Source organism: Dermacentor albipictus, chromosome 6, assembly GCF_038994185.2.
Source record: "Dermacentor albipictus isolate Rhodes 1998 colony chromosome 6, USDA_Dalb.pri_finalv2, whole genome shotgun sequence".
NCBI lineage: Eukaryota > Metazoa > Arthropoda > Arachnida > Ixodida > Ixodidae > Dermacentor > Dermacentor albipictus.
The window spans coordinates 47521029-47542026 of NC_091826.1; the positions used below are offsets into that span (position 1 = coordinate 47521029).

General features: G+C 47.1%; 2 protein-coding genes across 2 annotated transcripts; both read right to left on the bottom strand.

Moving 5' to 3' along the window:
* Window positions 1-5705: 5705 nt before the first annotated feature.
* Window positions 5706-9993, bottom strand: LOC139047014 (uncharacterized). The gene is made up of 3 exons (XM_070520950.1): window positions 9422-9993; window positions 6696-6903; window positions 5706-6097 (listed from the first exon to the last, which is right to left on the bottom strand). Exons 1-3 carry the CDS (start codon window positions 9878-9880, stop codon window positions 5706-5708), a joined length of 1059 nt encoding a protein of 352 aa, XP_070377051.1. The 5' UTR covers window positions 9881-9993.
* A 327-nt stretch (window positions 9994-10320) lies between these two features.
* On the bottom strand, window positions 10321-15470 carry LOC135916308 (uncharacterized). The gene is made up of 2 exons (XM_070540502.1): window positions 14941-15470; window positions 10321-11971 (listed from the first exon to the last, which is right to left on the bottom strand). Exons 1-2 carry the CDS (start codon window positions 15238-15240, stop codon window positions 10850-10852), a joined length of 1422 nt encoding a protein of 473 aa, XP_070396603.1. The 5' UTR covers window positions 15241-15470; the 3' UTR covers window positions 10321-10849.
* Between the last annotated feature and the right edge of the window lie 5528 nt (window positions 15471-20998).

The window sequence follows — 20998 nt, forward strand, 5'->3', positions numbered from 1 at the left end:
AGCTTTGGAGGTATCGGCCATCGCGATTCATTGTGATGGTGTTAAGCCTCGGCTAACGTTCGTTTCGGTGGACATCGGTAGTTTGGCACAGTCGGACCCAGAGCTTCGACTTCAAGATGGCGTGTGCCGGCACACGCCATCACTTTTTGACACGCCAAATTTCTGACATGCCCTACTGCTTCCAAATCGCAGTGTACTGTTGCTCTCCTTCACTTTCGTTAGTTCGAACTTTCGTTAATTCGAACTGAAGCGGCTTCCCCTTGCGGTTCGAATTAACGAGCTTTTACTGTATTATGCTGTAGTGACTGAAATTTGCAACTAATTCAAAAGTGGGGAACGAAACACATTCCTTGTTTATGTGCGCACAATTTACTGCTGTGGTAAATTCAATATGGAAGCTAGGAATTTCATAAATTTGAGTCGCGAAAAAAAAAGTTCGCACAATGTGAGAATAGAGAGGTTTAGCTTGTCCGGTATTTGGGTAAATGCAGTAGGGCGGAGGCGTAAACGTGAGCGGCCTGGACGGTGCAGAGCTCAAACAGACAGAACAGCTAATATTGCCTTAACCAAGTGTATTCCACTTCGCTGCTGGTGTAAATTTTGGGCACTGGTATAACCGTGTTGCTGCCAAAAATTTACACCCGCAACAATGTTAAATACACTTGGTTGCTGCAATATTAGCCATTTTCATCTGTTCGAGCTCTGCGCTACCAGGTGGCTACACCATGCAGGCCGCGCACGTTTCTGCCTCCTCGCCAACACTCCGTCCACCTGTGCTTACCCGAATACCAGACAAGCTAAACCTCTCTAATAATATCACTGTTCTATTTTTGTAGAAAAAGAATAATTGTGCACCAACTAAACATGTGGGTAAAAAAAAGGGCGTTGTAAACGCAAAGGAAAATGGCTCGGTGTCTGACTTCTTGTGTCAGCTCAGTTTCCTTATATTTTCGAGGCCGAATACCCCATGCACAACACTATGTTCCTTCACACGATTCAAGGGACCTTATACTCGACCACTTCATGCTGAGGGTGAGAGGATCAAGAGACCGACGAACGCTCCCAAGCATCACCAAGGAAGCCGGATGCCTGTGTACTCACAGCTGAAGAGTTTCACTGATGGACCATCTAAAGAACAAGCGGGCAGCATGACATGCCCAGAACAGCAAGAAGCTGCAGGGGGATCCAAGTGCTACTCAACAACTGCAACACTGACATTGCCAATCTCACACGTATTCTTGACTGCCTGAGTTGCAGCAATCTTGAAATTCAAGTCTTAAAGCCAGTATTCAAGGGCACAATCCTGACGAGCTTGAGGCAGAATACAGCACTGCAGCAGATTACGACAATCAGGTCATGGTATGCTGGCTGAATTGCTCTGCCAGACCGCCACTTTGGAACGACTTGAATGTGACCCGCAGTGCAGTTTCTGCTCAGCCTTATCTGGCCGCAACTTACATGGCATTGTCGCATTTAGGATTATGACTGCTTTTAAGCTTAGCATTCCCATTTTTAGAGGACATTCCTCAATTAGCAGAACTTTGGGAACAGTCTGAAGAAAACTGTCCAACGCAGTGCGACACTATTGCACAAGACCAAGTTCCACTACTTGTGAAATTACCTTGTAGATAAGGCAGCAGCGTCGATTGCTGGTTTACTGACCACAGAATGTTATGTGGATGCCGTCGAGTTTCTTACGTAAAGGTTCGGTGAACAAAAGAAGACTGAACAGTGTCATTTGTCAACCCAAGAAACTTTCCGCATGTCATGTCGGGAACACGATGTAAGGTCTCCAGAAGTTGTATACCACGTAACTGCATATTCATTGCCTTACTGCATCGAACCTACCAGCCCTAGTTTTTCGGAAATGCTGGCAGATGTCATGTGGAACGCCTTGTCATGTAACATGTACTTGATCTTGTGCAAGAGAAGTGCAGAGAGGCGTTAAGGGGAATTAGCATTGCCAACCCTCTGGGAAATGTTTCATGACAAATGGTAGCAGCCAAGTTGAAAGAGCTGCTCAACTTTCCCAGGGTAGAATTAGAAAGCCAGGTGAAGTGCTTCACATAAGTGGCATGCGTTCGAAAGGTGTACATACATCGAAAAGTCACGAGACCGCAGCACCACTTTTGCATAATGCGCCTTCGGTGAGAAGTGCATTTCTTCTGCTAATCAAAGAACCATTCCACACGAACCTGTGATGCTAAGCTCTCTCTGGCTGAGAAAAAGGAACAGCTAGTTTAGGACAATTGTTGCTTCAGATGTATGTCACGAGTTCGCCAGTCAAGATCTTGTCATGTAAAGCTCACTTAGTCTCGCAAAAAGGTTACGACCGAAGGTTGTTGGTGAGACAAGAATCGCTTTCAACACAGGTCCGTGCGTTTCAGCACTCCATCAGGCACTGAAAGGCGTAGAATCGAGAAAGTTGCTTTGCATAACTAGTACAATGCCTAAGTCTGCACAGTGCAAGCAATCATGGTGCCATATGCCACTACGTTTCTGCACCATCCATCGACAACAACTTTGCGGGACAACTAAGACTTAAAGGCAAATTTCTTGCAGATAAGCAGCGTTTCTTTGAAGCAAATGCCAAATCCGGACTTTGTTTCGTCATCGGGTCAGAACATCTCTGGAAGGTATTGACTGGAGAACTTGAATGGAGCACAGATATCCGAGGATTAATCGCAGCAAATTCCACCTTTGGATGGACACTCCAAGGACCAAGTCAAAGCAAAGCAGTCATCGAACGCAATACAAACTTGATGGTCTGTGCACTGTAAGTGACAAGTCTTTCTGATCACGAAAAGTTACAGATTTTGCAGTTCTTTTGGTGACTGACTCAAAGCAATGGGTAGCGCTCAGCAAAGCGACTCAATCACTTACAAGTCTCTAAAGGGATTTGATGAGACTAACAGCAAATCTAATGGCAAATGTATTGTCGCGCTACTGTGGGAAGAGGGCAAGCATTTATTCAGAGATAACTGTGATACAGCTCTCACTTGCCTTAGTAAGCTGGTTAAAATGCTATCGGAACGTGACACAACTACAGCTTGAACAAGACCTCACATTGAAGAATGCAGTACTTTGTGGCAAGCAGTTTGAGGAAGTCCTTAAGCAGCAACCGCACATTCATGCTGCCGGCTCATTGGAAACCATCGATCTCTGCATACAACTCGGCCAACGCGACGTGTCGACAGGAAACGCAAAACAGTTGAGCAACCTCAGACTAGCATTCCTGTCACTGGTGCGGGAGACAAGGAACACACCCCAAATAAGAGTCCAGCATCAAAAGTGCTGCAAAAAGGGACGTTTCACCACTATATGCTGATCATCACGCATGCTTCATCATCTGCAATTAAAGGGACACTAAAGGTTACTATTAAGTCAACGTGGACTGTTGAAATACTATCCCAGCAACCTCGAAACGCTTGTTTCATTCCAAGGAGAGACTTATTTTAAGAGAAAATACGTTCTGAAGCGTCCGCGTACCTCTAGCGCAGTTCAAATCGCCCACCCTCCGATGGAGGAGTACTGACATCATGGTCTTTTAGTGACGTTGCGCCGTCGGTAAGTAGAACGGCGTCGTGTCCGCAGACGGCGCTACGGCTTTTCTGCGCAAAACGCAAATGCGCGGCCAGAAACAGAGCCATGACAGAGCCGACAGCAGAGTGAAAGCGGGAGTACGGTGGCTGGCGGAAGGAGAAATGCGCCACCATAAGCTGGTACTTCATTCTATGATGCAAACTTCGACGCTCGTCGCGATGGACCCTGACAACGACAGATTGTCTCGCGATGCTGGGCTCAACTTCGATTTGAGCACAGACGAGCGCGACCTGCTGCTGAGGGCTCGCGCTGCCGGCGTCGTTGCGTATTACGACGGCGGCCTCGACACCGGCTCTCCAGAGCGGGAAAGCAACGAAGGCTTCCCACGACATCACATGGACGTGGCATTCTCGCTGCTTGTTCCAAATGAAAGTTTCGCGAGCCAGCAGAACCCGCACAGCATGACGCGATAACAAAACTACTGAAACTCCAAAGCGTGCGCGGCACAGAGTCGAGCGAAAACGAAACCTTTCGACCACCCATACTACTGAAGGCCGTCAAAATGTTATTTTTTCTTAGAATCGAATACACGTAGACAAGTAGCATTTTCTTCCGTCTTATAATCGAATGAAATATTTTTAACACGAGTAGTTGAGTATTAGTAACACAAATTATGAGGAGTGCTTTCGTCATCGGGCTAGTACCGGAATGTCGCTGGGAGTCTCAAATCGTGTCATGCATTTACCTCAATTTCTCGGTTACTAAAGCTCTGTTCGCCATTATAGTGATGCCTTAGACATTCTAGAACATTGCTCTACCACTTTAACTTGACTTTCTGGTAACCTTTAGTGTCCCTTTAAGCACATCTCCGGAAAGTACAAGCTTCCTGGGAGCGATCACAGACGGCGCAACAACTCCGTGGACATGGAAGCTATCGCTAAAATGACATGAAATGATAGTGCTCAAGCACTTCCAGAGGAGGACCGACTTCGCATTGGTTCATTCCAAACTTCTGTGACACCACACACCCGCTGATGGAGCGCTTGCATAAATCCAACTCGCATTTCATTTGGGATGCCACTCAAAAGCAGGCTTTTCAACAAATTAAGAAAGCCTTGACTTCACAACCTGTCTTGGCTCTCTATGACTCAAGGTGTGAACTAGACTAGACTTTGCAGGACCGCTCCGCATAAAGCAAACGGACCATCAGCGCAAAGGATGACACACACTACAGAGCGCTAGTTGTAACTATTGTTTTATTCCCCTGTCAATGGAATAAATGCAGAAAGATACTAGGGGGATGGGGGGTAGCGACTAAAAAAAAAATTACAAACATGGTCATCTACCAATGCCAAGCCGGCTTTGTCATCTGGTAATTTTTTCTGCAGTCAACATCCCAATAAAGGAACCAGGATACAAAATTCCAGATTAGTGAGTCAGGAAATCTATTTCCTTTGTACTAGAGGAGGCTGATGGCATGCTCACGCACATACTTCCCAAACGCGCAATCTCAGCGGCTTTGATTATCTCTTGCGTCATTTGGCTGCCATCTTTGCTCACAATCTTGCATTTCTTAAAGAATGGCCGACATCTGCAATCTCTACAATGTATCCCAAGGTGCCTGGCGACTGGTTTTGAATGAAAGATTAAAAGAGCATGATTATAACTTTTCAAAAGCAGTAGCCGGACACCTTGGGATACATTGTAGAGACTGCGGATGTCGGCCATTCTTTAAGAAATGCAAGATTGTGAGCAAAGATGGCAGCCAAATGACGCAAGAGATAACCAAAGCTGCTGAGATTGTGCGTTTGGGAAGTATGTGCGTGAGCATGCCATCAGCCTCCCTTAGTGCAAAGGAAATAGATTTCCTCACGCGCTAATCTGAAATTTTGTATCCTGGTTCCTTTATTGGGACGTTGACTGCAGAAAAAATTATCACATGACAAAGCCGGCTTGGCATTGGTAGAGGGCCATGTTTGTAAATTTTTTTGTTTATTTGTTTTTAGTCGCTACCCCACCTTGCCCCAGTATCTTGCCCCATTTATTCCATTGACAAGGGAATAAAATGACAGGTGCAAGTAGCGCTCTGTAGTGTGTTTCTCTTCTGTGTGTGCCGTCAAAATGTTGCGCAATCGAATCTGTAATACACTATCTCGGGCAACTTATTCGGAAGGTACCAGATATTCTCTGAAAGAGGGTGGTGCAATGCCAAAGTATCTAGACACTTGACTGCCATACATGCAAGTACGGCAGTTGGACAGCAATGTTGCAACTTTGTACATTCGCCCCAACCTCTGCAGAGTCATTTTTTGATTTTTGTGGAAATCAACGAATGCGAAGTCCGCTGCCACCTTGCCAAACCCCCATTCCACAGCCTGCCGCACAGTGCTCATGCGCTTGTTGAAATGAGCCTCGTAGGGCTGCAATGATGCGCCTCCAAAAGGCTTAAGGAGCAGGGGCCGGAGTGGATAGGCTGGGTCGCCATAGATAACATATTCATGGCCTTGGGCAACTTCCTCCAGGTTCTGGTAGAGGGCCGTCTTCTTCAAGATTCCTGAAATAAAGTTACAGATCTTGTGAGAGTAGAAGAAAAAGACTCATGCAAATGCACTTTTTTTGCACAAACAGAAGCGGTGCGTGAGCTAAAGAAAAGTTAAGGGACCTTATTAGGGTATACATTTTCACCATTAAGCATGCAAGGTGCTGGTAGCTTTGAAATGGGTGAGCAGAAGGCCTTTGTTCGAAAACAATTTGTTTGTGAAAAAGGTAACCTTGCAACCTTGTGAAGTTCATGCGTCGTCCATGACTGAAAAATTTAGCTGAAGTGTTCAGAGGAGTGTATACTATCCGCTGAATGTGTTTTTTTCACAATGCGCGAGAGGTGGTTCACGACCTCTTTAATTCTCGGTCAGACATACCTAAGTAAGCAAGAAAATCAAACAACACAAACATGTATAGTTTGATATTTGGTGGAAGTCGTCCTGTAAGTGTAAAGTGGTTCTGAAAATATGGAACACGCCAGGGCAGGACATGCATAGGCAGCTTGGTAGCAATTATAACATTGAATATTACCATACTAGATTAGGTATTTGAGTTATTGAAGCTAATCGCCATGGCGCAATAGAGAAGCATTTAGAGGCAACCTCACGCACCAGCATCGTGGCGCCGACCATGAAATGGTCCATCCATTTGGCATACCAAGCCATTGGGGCACATCACGGCTTGATATTTTTGCACGTGATGCCGTTTGTGGCCAGAGAAGTGATCCTGCTGTCCAACTGATGGCCTGCAAATTCGTCGCGCTGTGCCATCAACGAAACCCCAACAGTTCTTCAGTGGAGCGCCTTTCCTGTGAACGGCCTGATAAAAAAAGAAAAAGAAACAGCGGTAAACAGCTATCTATAGCAAGAAACTCTTAACGTATTGAGAAAAAGATCATAAGAGGATTAGACTACAGCGTAAGATACACTCTTTAGGTGTGGACATCGTGCCATGCAGGAAGAGCGAATTATGTCCCTGTTTCGAAATCGTGCCAGAAGATGCATCTCTGACCGTACGTGTGTCATGTCAGAGGTGGCAATTCTTGTATAGTAGAAATGTCCGCTGTTGTGGCGCCGTTTCATGCATGCACTTGTGTGCAACAAATTTACTTGACTGTTCTTTTGCCAAATCTTCGTCATCTGCACATGGTTACGCGCGAAGTACAAAAAGAACTATTTTAGAAGGTAATGAAACGATACACTTCTTCATAACTATTACACAGCGTGCACTAAAGAACACGGATGAAGAATAGACAAACACGAGCGCTGACTCACAAGTAAAAGTTTGTTGCATTTAAACACGTGAATATCTTCTTGGCTCACTATTTTGTTTTCCACAAGTAATGAATAACACCCTGCCACTGACCAGGCAGAAATATCCACGTTGGTCCTGTGCATGATAAGAGAGCGGACTGTGTACCAGTTATCATGGCAACAAGACCATTTCCTTTCATTCTTTTTTTTTCTAGTGCAATGTACCGGTTTCTCACCGGATGATGCTTTGACCGGTATGCACAAGCGCAACATGAAGGTACATTAGCTGGGAGCGCTCGTGACTACATTCCTTGTCATGTGCACACACCTAAAGAGTGTACATATGCCTTACAGCATGAATTAGACTTCATTGCTCAGCCAGCACTGCTGCTCAAGATGCAACAAGCATACCTCACTGCCTGCACTTTTGACATTACTTAAAACTTTAGCACCACTACAACAGAATAAAGCAAGGTTCTCCCTCGCTCTCTTAAACACAAACCCCTACAAGCACACACCATAGGTGAAAAAGCATGCATATCCCACATGCTATGGCAATCAGTTGAAGCAAAGCTTCCTTTAATTCTGGCACTGCCTGACCATTAGTTAGTGGCAAATTTTTATGTTCACAGTTTTGTGAAGTATGACGGTGTTGAAATTATATTAAACATTATCTTGGGTGCAAAATTCTTTCTACGCAGTAGAAAGAATACACAGTGAGATGTTTTATTAAGGTTTGTCCTGCACAATTTGTATCCAGTGGGAAGTTGTGTACTGTCACCACCTCACACAGCGCACTGCATCGTGGCACAACTGTTTATGTGCTGGACTGCACCTTGCACATTAGTGTCACCTTGATGTCACGGTCTGGTTGTGAGCAAAGGCTGTGTAATGGAAAAGTATGGAACATAATGTGTGAGGTTTAGCATTTAAGTACCCTTTGTGAAAACAATGATCGTTACCACCACTAGCTCTGAATTTAGGCAAAGGTGTGTTCAAGTGTCGGCGCACAATGTTTAGACCAATGGCCTCGTCCATAAAATTCGGCAGCCAGGACATTTCGGCTTTTCTTAAATACAATTTCCTTGCCGTCCATTAAGTTAGCACTGCCCAGTGCGCATCTTAACATTAATACTCTCGCAGCTCTCATTTCCGATGAAATGAGAGTTGCGTCGAATTCTGAAATTCCATAAAGCACCTCCAGATGACACCCACATTCACTTGCTTTGAAGCATTCATACATTTGTAGTTTCGCCTTGCAAACTGCCATGACCAAAGAGGCTGTTCACTCATTTTATTACTACATATTTGAAAGTGACGACCACACTGATTACGTGGTGTGCCTGTTCACGCCATAGTACGACACAAGTTAGCAACGGTGACAGGACAAGCATAAGACGCACACTGTTCACCTGCAGCGGTCTCATACGGCTGGTTAAATCCTGTATGGAGGCAAAAGCTGTAGTGCAATGTTCTTTGGGATTACTACAGCGAAATTTAGAACAAGGCTTTCCTTTACATCTATAAGCTATTAGGTTCCTTTGCTGAGAAAGAACATGGCATACCTTATGAAGCTGTAATTTTTCTAGTTCTATATGGCATGTGGACAAGCCGCATTGTGCATTGGCACGACGACGTCTACTCGCGATGTATGCAGGCATACTTCTGCTCGTCGACAGCGAATTCGTCAAACCCTAAAGCCTTCAGCCATATGTCCCCGAGTTGCTTGCTTCGAGAAGCTACCGCGTTCCATTTTCCAATGTTGTTGATTAGGTCGTTTCGTTACCCGTTTTCAGAGAGTAAAAAAAAAAAATGCGTCGCTGGCTTAACTGAACATTCATATTTTTTTTCCCCCTTTAACTGAAGAGACCCCAAACAGGGCATGCTTCCTGGCGTCGCCTTTGCCCCTCTAGCCTGCTGCTCATGTGTATTCTGCACGCTCACAGCTATCCCCGCGGGAATGTCGAAGGAAGAGCAAAGGTGGTTTCCCTTAAATGAAAAGAAAAAGTACGCACAAAGGAAAGTGGGGGTGGGGGAACAGGATGGATGTGTATTTTACACTTCTGCTGAAAGCGTGCTCTTACCTGGGAAAACAGCTCCAGGTTTTGTAGGTTGAGCCACCTGTGTACTGTGAGGTCAGCAAGGAGGTGCCCAAAGTGGTACTCGATGTGAGACAAAACTTTCCCCACTACACTCGATATCACCGAACTGTGGCGGCTGAAGAACACCTCCAGATCACACAAGCGGTTCGGATAGGCGAGACGCCGCAGAGTCATGCACAGCGCCTCGCGGCCAGGAACTCGAACCCGTTGAGCGCTCTGTACCTCTTCTGGAATCAGGAGGCCGGTCAGAAGATCGTCCAGGTCCGATTTCTCGAACCTGAACGACCGGTAGAACAACGTGCTGTCCATGGCATCCAAATTAAGCAGGCCATGCTTCCGAAGATCCCGCCGTGGTTCCACTGGGAGCAAGTGCACATCTTCTAATTCTTCCCAGTGCAGAGATCCCAGCAGCAGTTCGTCGTGAAGCACGCTATACGGCATCGCTGATGAACGCAGACACAATTGTGTGCACAATTCAAAGGCAAATTACTGAGGGTGCTTGCTTATAGCGTGGGTAAGTCACAAAGAAGCGATCAGCGTCTAGACGTGGCTCAGGCTTGTCTTGGCAAGGCTTCATGTTGGCTACTTTGGCGCGTAGCAAACGCAAGACAAATGTTTGTTTATTGCTTCGTTCAAATAATAAAGCAGGCAAATTACTTACTTCATAAAGAAAAAAACACGACTTAGCATGGCTCATTGAGTGTCAGTTATTGGCAGTAAATCTGAGCTAGGAACGTAGCTACGCGGGCGTTGGGGGCGTGCGGGCGTACGGAAAGCATGCTAAAACTCGATTGCTCGCTCTCATCCGGCAACCCGGTAAAACGGTAACCGGGAATCCGGTAATACGCCCACGGGGCGGCTTTCCGGACAAGCTAAACCTCTCTATATCCGCGGGAAAATGTAGCGTTTGACTGCGTGTGTTCGAACACTGCCTCGTGTGCGACAGCCTTGGTGTTCTATGGTTTACCTCACTGACGTTATATTTGTGCAAATTTGCACGTAAAAGCAGAATAATCTGTATGTTTGATCATTGAGGCTTAATACTGAACACGCTGCAGTGCGGCGGCAGCCTTCACCACCACGTTAAAACAGCTATGGAACGCCCCTTGAAAGCGTTTCTGTGTAAATAAATGGACGCAACTACAACGGCATTTCATAATGGTTGACTGAGATGAACTTATTTCCAGTGTGTGAAAAGGAAACGGCATAGTTGGTAGCTTTAGCGGCGAGTTGTCTTGGCTATAAAAGCATTTTCGATATGAAAGGACGGCCACAAAGTAATCTTCATTCAAGAAGTGAGACATTGATACCTGAGCCAACGTCAGTTTATCAGAGTTGGTTCAGAGGCTCTCGTGGGACAGCTGGACTTCGACAAAAGCCGCTACACGTGACGGGTTTAGTTGGGCGCCGTCACTCACAGTCGTGTATGACGATTTGAAAGTCAAACGTGCGCTGAGCGTGGCTTTTAGTATCAAAGGTACCAATAAAGAAACATTGCTCCCACGGGTCGTAAGTTTCGTGTGGCACTGAGAAGCCATATGAACTCTGCATTATTGTCGGTTCCACAGAAACAACGTGCGGTAAAGACCTGCCAGCTGAACACGTGTTCCACTTTAAGCTCAGCGCCCATAAACGTACCCAACGACGTAGTTTGCCAAACGTCACACTGCACCACGCGCGTCGGTAACGAAACCGAGCAATCAAGGTAGGGTTGCCGTACTCGTGGAGGTTCGAGGCACCCACTATAACCGCCGCGTAAACGATTTCCTTCCCGTTTTCACAGCGCGTCGTGCACGTGCGACTATCCGAACGCGTGGGTGTCCCACTTTGCGACTCCATAGAAATGTGAAGTGCCGGTATGCGCTGCCTTCCATCGTGCGCTTGGAGTGAGCGTTCGTGGCACCAGAGAGACTGGGCAGCGAGAACTTCCAAACTTCGAAGGATATCCGTCGCCTCGCCTTGCAGTGACACCCGCACGTCTGAGTCGCAGGCACTCGCCTCATCCTCATGTGCGCGAGAACTTTCCTCCTCTCTCGAAGCGCGCACGCGTTCGTGCAGTCGCGAAGCTTCGCCGATAGCGTCCGATAATTTCTCGGCGGCTGCGGACACGGCGGCGTTGAGAGTCTCGAGGCTAACCGCTAGTGTGGCGTTCAAGTCTTGAAGCTGAGCGCTCTGGGCTCTTGCTGCCTCCGTGAGTTCGTTCACTTGGCTCTGAAGCGCCGGGATCTCGTCTTCGTAGGGGTTACCTGTGTGGCCCTCCATACCGTGCGCTGTCGCAGTGACGTCACCGGCAGCGCCTTTTCTAGGTGGCTTTGCTTGAGCTCGATGCGAGGACTCGGCGAGCATCGCAGATGAGAAGCTGCCTGCACCGCACCCGCCGATGTAGTGCGCTGCTAGCTTAGCGTTCGCAATATCCTCGCCGCAACGTCGACACGGAGAAGTGTGGAAGGCGCACTCTGCCTCGAAGTGTTCCAGGAGCACCGCCAGGGGACCGACGAACTCGCAGCCGTGGCGCTCGTTCCAGCAGTGAGCCTAGAATCGAAAATCAAAGCAAGCAAGGATATCTTGTTAACGACAACGATATATCTTTGTCGCGAATTAGTGGGAGCCGCTCCTGCATTGCACGCAATATTTATGACGTAATCTCATAGTAAAAGCCACGTCATGGTAAAATCAGCAAGGCAAGAAGTGCGCGTGTTTAATTGTAGTTTCCCGGATCATGGCTTATCACTGCATTTTATTATTTAAGTCGTTCCCACTTTGAAAACATCTCGCTCCAAGCAAAATGTTCGCTTTTTTTTTTCATCACATCCATTCGAAGTGCAAAGCATCGTAACATATTACAGCGTTTGCTTTGTTTCCATTTTTTTGCATCCAATTCGCTATCTGTTTCTCTTTCTCACGACTACTGGTTGCTCTCTACTTGGTTGCCAACTTTCTTCACGTCTTCAATGGCGTCTTCATGCTTTTCATGTACAGATACCTGTTCACTTTAGCCTCCCATTTATTTTGATCCAGCTTCCTCAGTATTTCTTCAAAACTAATTTTGCTCGACGCTTCTCCGACTTCAAAAGAGGCCCAACCCATGTCACACTCCAATACTTCATTGGTGGTTTTACCGAGGGCTCGCAAAGCCAATCGGCCAGCAGATCTTTCGTTTACTTTCAACCCCGAAAAAGATAGCCGTTTTGAAGCACAAACGGGCATTAGCGAATGTTAGCCGTGGTACTAATACTCCTTTCCAGATTCTACGCACGACCTCATCTATTGTGGACCCAAAATTCTCCGCGTGTCATCGTTAGTGCAGTCCGCTTAGCGTTTATTGTCAGATTATCTTATTGGATGCTTGCGAGGTCTTTCCTTCGTTAATGTATACACTGAAGTATGGATATTGCTTGACTATGGGTAAGACAGGCTGTTTAATTGACACTACGCAGGTACTCGTCTCTTCACTGAAGGTTAGAATTACCGATTTCCCTGAACTATGCTTCCCGCCTGCATGTGTCGCCGTTTTACCACATCTATTTTCCAGTGTCTGCAAATTTCTTGCATTGTCCGCTAGTGGCATTATGTCGTCCGCATACATCAGTCCGGGTGCTTTGTTTCACAATTTGTCTATTACGCATGAGGAATAAATCAAACCCGAATTCATTGCTTCCGGTCGTGTATCTATGCCCTTAATATAAAGCGTGAACAACAATGGAGACAGGACGTCCTTGCTTTAGTCCTCCGTGAATTTCCATCACTTCATTACTTTTTCGACCTGAGCGTACAACTCGCGCTCGCTTGTCTCCATATCTCCCTCAGCAGGTTGTGTGTTATAATGTATACTGCACACTCAGGTGGCGCCACCTGACACCCCAAAATGAATACATTTTTTCACCGCGATGCATTCTCAAGGCATAACAGTACGAAAATCAATGGCAGATCTCAATAATGAAGACAGAATCACGCTTATAATTTGTCATGAAACTAAGCTATGGGTGATAGCGCCATTTTTATTCTGGCGCGACGGAGAGCAAGTAACACGGTCGAATTGAAATTGAAGCGGGGCATCCTGGCGACTGCTAAACTGCTGAGTCATGGTGACTGACGTTAGCCTGCCCAATAAATTTGCCAGGGTGCACTGAACTACGCGCATGCGCTGTTGTAGCCACAAGTCTCCGTAATCGTAACACAGGAACGCTTCGTTTTGAAACTAGATTGTGACCTGTCGAGCGGGAACTTCGAAGGTGATCGCCATCGCCTGCTCTTGCCGTAATCCTCGGCGCGAGCCGCCACAGGGGAAGAGGGTGGCGAGAGAAGGTTGCGGGATGCCCTCCTCCTGCCCAAGCGCTCCACCAGAGTATCCTTCACAGACTCGCACGATTGTATGAAAGAGCCAGTCGGCATTCGGTGAAGGACGCACCCCGAACTTGGTTGTCCAAGAGCAAGCAGCCTTTGCACTAGCACCATTGCGTGGGTCGGGAAATTCCTGCCACCAAGCACCACCCACAAAAACATGCGAAAGGTGCTAAGAAAGCTATTCACTCGAAAAAGAAAATTGCGCAGAAACTATCGCGAATGATTGTTAGTGCAAGCGAACAGACCGTACAAACACGGAATCGTGGACGCAGTAGTCGAGAAAGTGGGGAGCAAATACAGGATAACTGGAAGTGCAAATAGACAACCCAAAGTCACTAAATGAAAGCGACACAAGCACATGATGGACTGGTTGCAAACGTGACAGTCCACTTCGCATTGACATTTCTGGAGGCAAACGCACTACGCCTGCCTGGAAACCTTTGAATCATCCGTACCCATGCTGGTACCGGTGCCATCACGTCCATATCGTGATGGAACCGCATTAACAGTGGCAATGGCACCGACGACCATTGCAGCGATAGCGAACTTTACAAGTAAGGATGGCTGGCTTATTGAAGCAGAGGTAGGCAAAATGCCAGTGTGCAAATAGAAGCAAACCATGATTAGCTCAAGCGGGCTAAGGGTCCCTGTTATTTTGACGGGGTTATGTCGCGCTGCAAAGTAGGTGTATGAGGCCCTAAGCAACTATCTGTCGCCCCTTTGTTTTCACAGAAATGCGATTAGAAATCATTAACAATCAGCGCAGACGCAGTTTTTAACGGGTTCGCGTGATGCGTAAACTTTCATGGTTGACTGCACGTTAGGTTGCCAGCCTTGTTAGCAGCTAAATATATACGCTGAACACTGAGCTGTTCGATATCAAAAGCTGAGAAAACGTGGATTTCGAAACGGACACAAACTGAAAACAGCTGGCAATATTTTCCGCCTCGCTGTCACGTGGGGGACATCTGGGCAGGTATGGTGCAAGACTCCACATAGTAGACATGTCCATTACATCTTCTGCTTAAGTGCTGATTGGCTGGGCTGGGCCGCGCGTTCGCAGCAGCGAGGCACCACAGCCAATGAGCACTCAAGCAGCGCGCGAAATGGACATGTCCACTAGGTGAACTCTCACAGAATACCTCCCCTTCACTGACCTTCAGGTTCCGCTTCTTCCTCTCCGGAAGCTGACATTTCTGGCACCACTCGTCCACGCAGAAGAGTTCTCCGTCCAGAGGACAGACGCTTCCGCCATCTTGGGCTACGCTACCTGCCAGGCACTGACCACACAGTGCGTGACAACAGGGCAACACGAACGTCGTGCTTGGAATCACGTGGCACACGCAGCATGCGTAACGAGCCACCACTAGCTCGTCGACGAACCGCGTCGGGCGCCAGTTGACGCCGCTGACCGATCCGTACACTCGATGCAGAGCTCGCTGTTCAGGACCAGACATGGCAGCGACGGAGAGGCAAGGCCCCACAGGCGCCGAAGATTCACTGATGCGGGCGTTTGTTCGCGATCACGTGACCACAGATGACGGCAGCAGGTGGCGTGGTTGCTGCAGCGACCGCTCTAGAACTTGCGTGGGTCACCAGCAAGAATCAGTGCCTATATAGTGACTACCCGCGTCTGCTCACCTACGTTCGCTTTTTCTACAGTCTTTGCGCCAGCGTCGACTGGTGGCATCAACCACATGAGTAGCTACCACATCGCTACCGCGATTGCCGGAGCGACACGTTGATAAGGTGTTCCTAGCACTGTCGGGTTGATCAAGAACTTCACGGATCAATCAGTAATAGGGTTTGAAAGTTAACTCTGACAGGTTGCAAAAAACCGCGCCGCGCATGCGCACTCACGCCCAGGTTACAGTGCCGCGAAAGAACGGCATAGCAATCACCTGCAGAGAATTGCCACAGTCCCGCGACGTGCGTTCCACGCTACAGCATCTGGATGTCGCCATGTCACCATGGTCGCATTTGTCGTCGAGTGTCCCTAGTACTCGTATGCGATCGTTTTCATTCGCCTACCTGTACACACGGTGGCAGACATAGTGCTAAAGTTTTCAGCTCTATAAATGAGGTGAGGGAGCCCATTACAATGGTTAGACGAAGAGAGGAGGCTATTGATCGATACGGGAACTTCAAAAAGCTAGTTGTTAAATTAAAATTAACTTATGCAGTTTCACATGCCAAAACCACGGTCTGATTATCAGGCACGCCGAAGTGGAGGACTCCGAAAATATCTTCGCATTTCGCCCGCGTCGAAATGCGAGTGCCGCGGCCGCTAATTTCCGCGAACCAATTATGCGGTCTGCTCACGATGGGGAAGACAGAGCGTAAGCTCGACCACATGGGAGAAATAAACAAGTTTTTCGATTTTTTTTTTTCGATATGAAACGAAGCTTGCAGTTTTTGGGAATAATTTCGTCCGTATGGCTAAGCTAGCATACATCACTGTCAACATTTAGATATTCGCGTCTTTTCGGCCTGCTTTGTGGCCATCGCAAGGGTTGAATTCATGTGGTGTTTCGGTTGGGCATTTTGCTGGTGTGTCACGCGCTGATCATCAATTCGGACCACTGCGACTGCATTTCGATTGGGGTGAATTGCGGAAACGCCCGTGTACAGTGCATAATAGTGTGTGCGTTAAAGAAGCCCAGGTCGTGAAACCTGAACCGAAAACCCCCACTACGACACGCTTCATAACAATATCACGGCTTTCGTACAAAACACTCTAGGATATACTTTTGAGAATGAATTCTAGTTGAGTTGTTTTGTATCAGATAACTATATTGAAAAAAAAACATGCGGCGAAGGTACATTACAATAACTGGGGCTGTTGCTGCTTTAGGCTGCTATGTAATCAATCTTAACCATCCTCGAGCTCACGTTGTGAAAACCTCTGGCGTGATGGGCAGCTGCTCGGGAACATCACTGCGTCGTTGGCGCCTGTCTATCGCTTTATGTGGACTACGCAGCTTCCATATGGTACCTGGGGTCCTTTGTTTCATGGTGCAACTAATCTTTCCAATTTTTGCACCCCGAACAAGAACGATAAAATGGCGTTAAACACGATTTCCCCCCCAAGCTTTGCCCTATCAGAAAGAATAATAATCAGCGCAGTTCATTCAAAACTAACGATCGCTGCCCACATTTTACGTGCAAGTGGTCGTGAATATATCGCATCAACATCAGTAATCTATGATTATGGTATATGACTTTTCGGTTAACACTGAACCAAGACCGGGCATCTATAAAAATATATGTTCAGCTGCTGCCGGCCGTGACTTAACAAAAGCTTGTTGATTTTAAGTAACTGCGTTTGCAAGGAAAGAATACTGGCACATTGCGTCACAATTACCGCTCGCCGCATGCAGGTAAACAGCGGTTGCGTACTGATCAAGAAGCGAATTACCGCAGTGCTGACGTTGCTGTACATTAGGAATGGCAGCTGCGAAATTGAGCGCATGTTTACCTGAATAGGTTACGTTCACAGAAGCATGGCTAATTAGTCTAGTTAGTATTCCATTAATTTTGTTGCAAGAAAGTATGCTGGAAACCAGCAAAACAGGACGACAACATAGAAAGATTAAAGGCTCGTCAGGTCCAAGATGGACACAAGAATGCTTCCTGTGCGCATCGCGTAAGGAAACTAGAGATAATATAATCGGTATCACCACATCTCCAGCAAAGCGCATCTGTGTGCTCAGCATCTCGCACTTTTTACCTCCGTTAAAAAAAATATCTGAAAGTTAAGTGAACACAGGGTCGTCAGAATCGTCTCATTTTGTTTCCTTTACTCATGTATTCTTTTCTATTTTAATTTTATTGATACTCCCTCACAATGAGCATTTGTGGAGATGAGTTCCATACATGACTTGCAAGAAGCTCTGTATGAAATTATATGGCACACAAAGCTGTAGTAACTAACATGAACCAATGAACTAAGAGACATCTCCCTGAGCACTGGCAAAAGTGTACCACCCCTCCCAAATTTGATGGCTGCACTACACTTACTTGCCACCGCAATCAATAGCCAAGGTTCATCATTGAGGTGAAGGTGAGATGCGAAGAAAAAGAAAGAAAGATGGGTCATTTTATCTTCCGTGACGTTGACTGAAAATGAACTTCGCTTTTTTAAATGACACTTGAGTGTAGTGCTCAATTAAGTGTCACGCATATGGGTTCACACGTACCGTCTGTAACAGCTAACTTTAGCAAAGCTACTCAAAGAAACGAAAAGTACAGAATGCGCTGCAACATACAAATGCAAGACCTTCGCTGCTTAGTAGTGAAAGCTTTGACGACCGAGCGCCGTTTGCCTCGACATCCGATCTCGCATTGTATTTTCTAAATTGTTCTTTTTTGTTGAGGAGCTTTGCTAACTTTAGCTGAGAGGCCGCATATGTGACCACACGTCTTTCAAGTAAACCAGATGAAACTAGGCGCTACGGGTGTCCTGTCCTTCCTTTCGTCCTTGTCTATTCGGCGCGTTTACACGCTAGCTGACACATGTGCGTGTGAGTAACTTCGCTTGTTTAAATAAAATACTTGCATGTAAAGCGAGCGTATTACTCGTGTTTGTCGTTTGGAAAGATTACCAGAACAATTCCGAACATTGGACTACCAAAGAATACCCCCGAGTTCCGCCGGTTTTACGCTTTAATTACAGCACCCCATATTTAGCCCCGGTATACACAAAATATAAAATATAACATATCAAAATACAAAAACTGAAAGTGACGGACCTTTCATGTACTGAAACGTTGGCGTTCTAGAGAGCGAGAGAGAGAGAGACTGAAGGGGAAGAAATACAGGGAGGTTAGGCAGTTTAAGTACCGGCTCCTTACCCTGTGCTGATGGAAGAGGTAAAGAAATAAAGGTGAAAGCATTTAAAAAAGTGAGAAAAACTCACACACTAACTTTCGAAAACGGTTGCACCATTCACAAGCCCTTAAAAACTTGCACAGAGCCTTTAAGGCCTTGTGTGCCGAAACCCGTCTGGACCAGTGTCCTAGAACTTTTTCTTCTGTGAAGGGGCGATTGTCCAGTTTTTCGAGCGCGGTTTAGATGTTGCGCAAGTGCTATTAACCAATATTGTTTAATTTAATTTTCTGGAGGGGCTCTCTCAATATTTCATTTACGCTTTGCCGCCAGCATTTCTCCATATGTCATTCGGGCCTGTATTAGAGAATAGACGACAATGAAATAGTGTATATTAAAAAAATTTGAATGATTATGTTTTATTTGCCGAAACCACTACCCCATCTTAAGACGTCCCATAGCGACGGGCTCCGAATTAACTCTGGCTATCTGATTTTTTTTTAATGTGCATGTTAATATTCGGCATCATCACCATCAGCCTGGTTACACCCACTGCAAGACAAAGGCCCGTCCCATACTTCTCCAACTACCCCAGCCATGTACTAATTGTGGCCAGGTCGTCCTTGCAAACTTCCTAATCTCATTCTCTGGCGTTTTCCTGCATAGCTTTCCGCGCTGAAAGCTCGAAACGCCCATCCAGCCGAATGGCGGGGCATTTGAATGTACAGCTCTAACGGCAGGCCACCAAAACAAATTTCGCGCCTTCGAGAATGATAGACGTCACTTCCGTTTTTAACGGATATGGCGCCACAGTATTTTTCTTCCGCCGCAAGTGTTCCCTCCACACAGATAGCGTCAAGCCCTGTGTCGAGGGATGAGCGCCATGTTTCGAACGCATGAGCTTCTATCGAACCTTGGCTACCACGGGCCTTGGTTAGAATAGAGCATTGGCATAAAGTCAGTGACTATGAGAAACGGATGCCACAGCACGGCGGGTGACGGAGGCAAGAATACTACACTTTTGTCGAAAAAAAAAAGGATGTTCAGTGCCACGAGCATAATACAAGTCGGACGTGCGCGACGGAGCATGTAGAATACCGAACGACTGAAGCAAGACGGTGAGCAAGCTGAGCGAACAAATGGTTTAACTTAGGCAAACACGCAAAGCATAGGCACAGGTACAACAGAGGGCAAGAAATACATTAACGTACCGGAACGAAGTGATTTACCAGACGCAGCCGGACAAGCTCGCTGCACCGATAATACCGAGCCTCACTTACGCTATAGTTTTTGACACGAAGCCAACCAAAATATTAAAGTGAGAAGAGTTACAAGCAAAAAAACGAATCGGGCACGCAGCGTGCTACTCGTTCGAGGCCCGCAGTGCTCTGCACCATGCCAGTGAAAAAAAAATAAATAAACAGCGGCAACAACCGCGGGCCGATCACGCAAACTCGACGTGCACGAACCGGACTCCGTCGAGCGTGCAGTTACCTGGGAAGATCTTGATCCACATTACGCTCTCGGCGCTCATAAAAGTAGCAACATGATTGACGGCGCGAGAAGGTCGATTGCGTTGCGAAAAGACGTGCCGGACGGTGCTCATAGCTAGTTCCATGTCCACCCCGTGGTCCCTCAGGTGCGATATCGCGAGAGTGACCCGCTTTGCGGAGGGCCACCGCACGCAGCTGTGCCATTCGCCGCTGACGATGTGTAGCTCGAATGACGCACCACGAGAGCGCCCTAGGCTCGCGAGCAAGGGCGATAGTCGCTTCGGGGCTTGAGACAGAAGGAGTAGCCCGCCAGATTTTTCCGTCCGCTAAAAGCTGTTAGCACTCATTCGGGCACTCTGATCTGGCACAGAGTCACCAAGGCACGCGGCTCGGACGGTCCTCGGCCCGGACCCGGCGGGACGGACCGGAAGCCTGCAGCTTCCTGCACCGTGGCTTTCGCACTCGGCAGGCGTCGCAGGAGCTCCCAGACGTCATTCGCTCGCGCTTGCAACGACGTCGCGGCTTCGGTGACGACGAAATCTCAATCCTGGACTCTACACGGGTTCTGCAAGAAGAGCTGGACTCGCACCTTCGCGGAGTGGACGTGTTGGGGCGATGCTCTGATTCGTACGAAGTTATGTACTCTCCTAGAATCTCCGTGCCGACACTGGCTGGTGCTTGTTCTAGGTCTGCTGTCGAAGCTGCTTTTTTTTCCGAGGTTAACCTGCAAATAAAAAATATTATATTAGATTCAATAAATGGAAAATAACCACATCCATAAACTGAACACGTCATCCGGCATTTTAAGAAATAAACGATGAGATTACGGCCAACAAATGGCCCCTGGCTATACCAATCAAAAATAAACTTCAGCGACTGAAGAATATGAGGTAAA